A 6,000-nucleotide genomic window follows, 5' to 3' on the forward strand; every position below is an offset into this window, starting at 1 on the left:
GTGACTGTGTGAGAGAGATTGCACACATTATGTATGGATACAAGTGAAAATGTATATGTGTGTGTGAGTGTGAAGGTTTACACACACACACACACACATGTCGGGGGTAATAACGATAGAAGAGAAAAAGAAAGAGACGTTAATTGGTAAATGAGTATTGGATTAACAGGAAAGCAAGAGAAGGAGAGGGAGGGAGAGAGAGAGAGCGTGAGAGAGACAGGGAGGGAGAACAAGCGACAGAGAGAGAGGGAGAGAGAGAGAGAGAGAGACAGAGAGCGTGCAAGGGCAGGCAGCCAGGACACCTGTCAGCTGGAGCAGTGGAGCAGCGGGCTGTTTGGTTAACCCTGGACCAACGCTGGCTCCTCACTGACTCGCATATACCCTGTATCCCACAGCAGCTCTACCACAGCAGCTCTTCCCACAAATGTGTACAACCAGTACTGCACCACATTCTAAGCAAAAAAATAAAGTATTTTTTTTGTTTTACACTATTTGAAAATGACAGCTTGCCTTTGTAACACTATTTAAACACTATGTCATGATGAATGGAGAAACAGAAATGGTCTAAAATGGAGCAAACTAAAAAGAATTCCACCATTGTCCTTTTATTAAGGATATCTATGAGCAGTATGTTTATAAATAGCATAAATCCGTAATTAACAATCGTTTACAATTCTGTAAAATAAATTGTCCCACACTTTGTCACACTGACTGGAGATAAAAGCAAGGACTGGCTATTATGTCTTATGTGTTAAATTACATCACTCTCACATTAAATTACAGTACATAACATTTCAATTCCACCCTCACATTCACTCTGCCCCTCTCTTCTCTCACTTGACATCCACGTGTGATGAAATTCTATAACCAGCACTCTGAATTCCTCCTGCGAATAAATTTGTAACCCATCAATGCCTCCTATCGATCCGAAGCATAGGTTCTAGGAGATGGCATCCACATCAATAATTCATCGCCGGCCCTGCACTGCAACTGATGTCGAAGCAAATCGACAGCCCTCACAAAAAGAGGGCTTTATCCCCGCGCACAGAAACATCTCCCAGTCTTCACTTCCAGCCGAGGGTCGAGTGTGTCAGCAAGTCCAAATGCGCTCTTCAATGAATATAAAGAGCCTCATACATGACAAAGCTGGAGGGAGAAAAAAAAACTGATGCAGGTTTCTTCGCAGTATACTGCTTTTAGGGCAGCCTAAGAACACAGCCTCGACAGGGTGAACACGGCTGTCATTTCAAAAAACGGCCACAGACGTTCTTCTTTTAAAGATGTATTGTAACAACAGCCCTGTTAATCTCACTATTCACACTCTTAACCAACAGAGCATTTTCACACAGTCATGTGCAATGCAAAGCTTTTCTCATGGCTGGATATGCCGTAAACGTAAACTTGGCAGTGAGCAGCCTGGCTGCATATTTTCCCAGTCAAAGTGGACAAAGATGAATAGGCAGGCCGATTAAACAGGCTAAGTATTGGTGCAAGATTCTGATGGGAAAATGAGCTAGTTTATGTAAGGGGTTAACGATTGGGTGACATCACTAATGAAGTGAGTCCCATACTGCACTGATACAGTACCTGGCGCTTGGCCAGAACGTCTGCAGTTTGTCACAGAAACACTCAGAAACACACAGTAATTAGCCAACAGAGAATGCAGGCATATCAGGTGGATAAAGTTATTTATTACACTGTAATAAATCAGGTGGATCAGTTATTATACAGTTATTATACTGACGTAATAATAATTTGTCTCAGATTTGTGGCCAGTCCCAAAAAAGACTTTTAAGACTTTAATAATGAGCATCACTTTCATTACTGTTTATTTAACAGTTAATTAGAAAATAACAAGCTATTAAAAATGAGTTATTTGCACAAATAAAGGTGCTAATAAAGGTGCTGTGGGGCATTACCACAATAGAACTACTTTCAGTTCTCTAAGGAGCCATTTAATGGATGGATCTTTAATGAACTATTATTGTAAACGATGTGTTCTTCTGTTTTTCTTTCTTTTTTTTAACAGAGACTCAACATTACACATAAAGGTTAAATACCAATTAAAGGATTCTCCTTATACCATATTTTAAGATATTACAAGATGATCATTTTAAAGCTAGAAAAAAAAATGAAGTGAGTATAGATATTCACGATTTGGCACATCTACAGCAGCGTGCAGACACTGGTGTAGGCCCTGGACCAGCAGGCTGACCCTCTCTTCATTAGGCCATGGCCGTGTCTGGTTTCATGCGTTTGACCCACATGGGGCCAGTGGAAGTGGGGGAGAGGGGAACAGGTGTGAGGCAGGCCGGCTGGTGGCTGTGCAGATGGCCTCGGCCAGAGGACGATGCTGTCTGCTTCCACTGTCCACAGCCTGGCTGTGTGCTGTTTAAACAGCCTCATGGCCAGATAACACACAAACACACACATGCAAGACACGTATTTACTGAATACTCACCTCCAACCAACCTGCCTCATATTTAACTTTAATTAAAGCTCTTTACCAGCTCTGCCCCTGTGGTCTCAAAACAAACGAACACTTACAGCAGTGAGGTGGTGACTAGTTCTGCACTGATGTACACAGTGCATCACGACCTTCCACACACTGTCAAAGTGTATATACTATCAATGGCCAGTTGCCTATATCATATATTCTGATAGGACCTATACAACCCATACAACTTATAACCAAGTACCATTAGCATATTTTAGCACTACTTGAGCAATAAATAAGATAAATAAATTACAAACCAGGACTTTTTTCAGTATAAACATTAACTGAACAGTACATGGACTTCTCACAGACAGTCTTTATTTTGCCCAATCCAAACCGTGAGAACATGTACAGCCTACAGTAAACAGACAACCTCTAAGCAGCTCCAACCAAACACCACACATCCTCTCATTTCGCCTGAGAAGTGGCACTGATCACCACAGAGACTGAGTTCTCACGAATGCAGAAAAAATACCAAATTCAACCTTTTAATTTTAGACAAAAACACACCCTCAGCTTTGATTTTTCCATCTACATCTCCAAATAGATCTTCATCTTTCCCATCAGCCATGTGAGAAGAAAACGGGAATAAACACCAGGGCGGACAAGATACCATATTTGGTGGATGGATATAAGAGCAAAAAAATGGAATTGAAAACAAACCATGACTCTGAGGGTCTAAAATAGAGGCAGCAAATGGAAGATAATTATTTGTAAAGCTCTTTTGTGATCATATTCTCCTTTTTAGGTGCATGTGTTCATGTGCAAGTTTCACAAGAGAATACTGACCTATAGTGGCACTCTGAAAGGTGTGTGTCTTTGACAGTGGACAGAAGTATTTCTACTTAATATGTTCTCTTGAACATAGCGCTACGGTTATTTGGAAACTCAAAAGAAATCTAACTGTACTTATCATTAAAAGAATTAAATTACATTTACCTTTTTCTCCTTTTTTAAGGATTAAACTAGCAGTAAGTGATATTACAATATTACTGCTCTATTTTGACACATCGACAAACTGAATCAGTAGTGGAAGATTCTTAAAGACAGCTGTTCAAATACTAGTAAATACATTTTTATTCCAAAATATGCTGCAATTCATCCTATTAAACAGGACGGATTACATACTATTTAATGAAAGGAGTAGTCTAGTTGGTTATTTACGCACTAAAGATATCCACAATATGCTCAGAAAAGTATATTTTGCGTCATTAAAACTAAATTCGATAATATCTCAATAGGATAGAACATTGCCATATTGCCCAGCCCTTGTTTAAATATAACATTTCAAATTCAAGATTATTTTGTACAAAGTGGTACACAGTAGTATGATTCACATTAATTAGTATGGTTTAAACATTAGCTAATATAATCCGTGTTTTTGGACAGGGTTTATTTTACACCTTGCAAGTGAACTAATAAAGCTCACCACCTTTGAGTAACTTATATTGAGTATTCATACTTGTATATTTGTAACGACTTACAATCTATCTTAACTTAGCTAACGGACATTTAACAGTAGGCTAATGGTACAAATAATAATAAAATAATAAAAAAATAATTTCATATAACCATCATTTATGTCTATTTTTTAGCTCTTACAGTCGGGTAGAAATAATGTTTACATAGTAAAAGAAGGTTTTAGAAGGTTTAACATATTTGCCACAAATACTCAAAACTAAATATTTTTTGCTGTCCAATGAAAAACGTAATTTTGAATTTAAGTCAACATTGGTCGGTTTGTCCAGAATTATTAAGAACGTGTACAAAGCAGAAAACGGCTTCAACCGATGGAGAGAAATAAAAACAGACATAAAATAGAATATCATGTTTTTCATTAGACAGCAGCTTAATATTAGATAAAAACGTTAAACTGGTAATATCTAGATAATAATAAACCGAGCTAAAATCCGGCGCTACTCACACTGAAGAGAGGCTGAAATTCCCACCATGCGTTACGCCGTTAACGAGGGCAAAAATATTAATTCCGGTTCAAACGGTCCGGTTACGGTTCTGTTCTTCTCCTTCAGAACCGAGTCAGAATCAGAGTCAGTCCGGCGCGTGAGTACCGGCTCCTCAGTGCCCGCGCTGCTGCTGCTGTCCGTTAAACTCCAGAGAGCCCGCGAGCTCCGGTCCAAACGCTCCTCCGTTCAGTCCCGGCACCTCGCGCTTCACTTCTCCGACCGGTTCGCTCAGTCTAAGCTGTCCGTTAAACTCCAGCGAGGCGCGAGCTCGCGGTAAAACCGGAGAGACCGTGGAGTTCCAGTCCGCGCGCGATCAGCCCAGACCCCGCGCTGCTGCCTCCGCTGCTGCCGCCGCTGCGGGGTTATGGTTAATTATACTATGGATGGCAGCTCGGTGTCTCGCGCGTTCATGCTGGTCTGCTCCACGTTTCTCCTCCGCTTTGTTAAATTAAATGAAAGCACAGTTTAAAAAAAAATCAGCACACAACACGAAGGTTCCCTGTGCTGACTGGCTGGACGCACGAGCGGTCAGATGCACGGCTCGGTGGATGCTGCGCGCGAGAGTGCAGAGTGTGGCTCCGTTCGTGGCGCGCGGGCGCTTTTGCCTCCTGCTTCAGTCAGTCCGCGAGCTCCTGGAAGCTCCAGGTGCGGAGTGGGCGGGGCCTCGCCTGGGGAGGGGCGGAGATAACAGGCAGCAGCTGTGGAGGCAAAAAGAGTGGACTGAGAGAGAGAGAGAGAGAGAGAGGAATAGAATGAGCTAGAGTGATTATAAACTGCACGATTTTTTGTTTGTAGAAGATGAACGTGTGTGTTTTCTTCATCCATTTCTCTTTGCCTATCTGTCTATCTCCTATCTCTGTATCATTTTCCTCTGTTCCTCTTGTTCTCCATTTGTTCCTTTCTTTTTGTGGTTGTTTTTTCACTCTCAGTTTTCCCTCTTGCTATCAATCTTTCTCTTTCACTCCTTATCTCTCTCCATCTGTCTTTTTGTCTTTGTCTAAGTCTTTTTATATTTGTGTTACACTTCTCACTTCTCTTTTTCTCTTTCTCCATCTTTTTCTCTCTCTTTGTTGTCCTGTTTTGCCTTCTCTCTCCTTCTTTCTCTTCTACTCTCTCGTTCTCTGCCTTTGTATATTTTCTGTCTTTTCTCTAGCCCTCTCTTTCTCTTGTTGTTTTCATTCTCTCTCTCTCTCTCTCTCTCTCTCTCTCTCTCTCTCTCTCTCTCTCTCTCTCTCTCTCTCTCTCTCTCCTGCAATAACTCAAGGCAAACACTTTCCTCTTCCATCTGGATCTCATCTCGTCCTGCCCAGTCAGGGAAAGCAGAAGCTTCGTTTACAGCCTGATGATAACAGCCTCTTTCACACAGACGCTATTGAAGTTAATGCATCGCAGACTCGCTCGCCATCGCTCTCTTAACCCTAACTTAACCCATACGCTGTATATTCCAATTTAGGACACGCCACTTTCTTATTTCCACTGCGCTTTCTGGCTGGCCTCAGTGTTTGTCTTTATAGCCTATTTCCTATGCAATAGACTGCA

General features: G+C 41.4%; 1 protein-coding gene across 3 annotated transcripts in view; it reads right to left on the reverse strand.

Annotated features, from left to right (window-relative positions):
* The window catches only part of runx1t1 (RUNX1 partner transcriptional co-repressor 1), a 70,789-nt gene extending 65,710 nt beyond the window's left edge, over positions 1–5,079 (reverse strand). For 2 of the 3 annotated variants that reach the window (XM_022683174.2, XM_049475348.1), the window contains exon 1: positions 4,422–5,079. In XM_022683174.2, coding sequence (XP_022538895.2) covers positions 4,422–4,449 — 28 coding nt within the window. In that variant the 5' untranslated portion in view covers positions 4,450–5,079. The remainder of the gene's footprint in view (positions 1–4,421) is intronic. The other variant, XM_049475347.1, reaches the window with a different exon arrangement.
* Between the last annotated feature and the right edge of the window lie 921 nt (positions 5,080–6,000).

This window comes from Astyanax mexicanus, chromosome 3 (genome assembly GCF_023375975.1).
Source record: "Astyanax mexicanus isolate ESR-SI-001 chromosome 3, AstMex3_surface, whole genome shotgun sequence".
NCBI lineage: Eukaryota > Metazoa > Chordata > Actinopteri > Characiformes > Acestrorhamphidae > Astyanax > Astyanax mexicanus.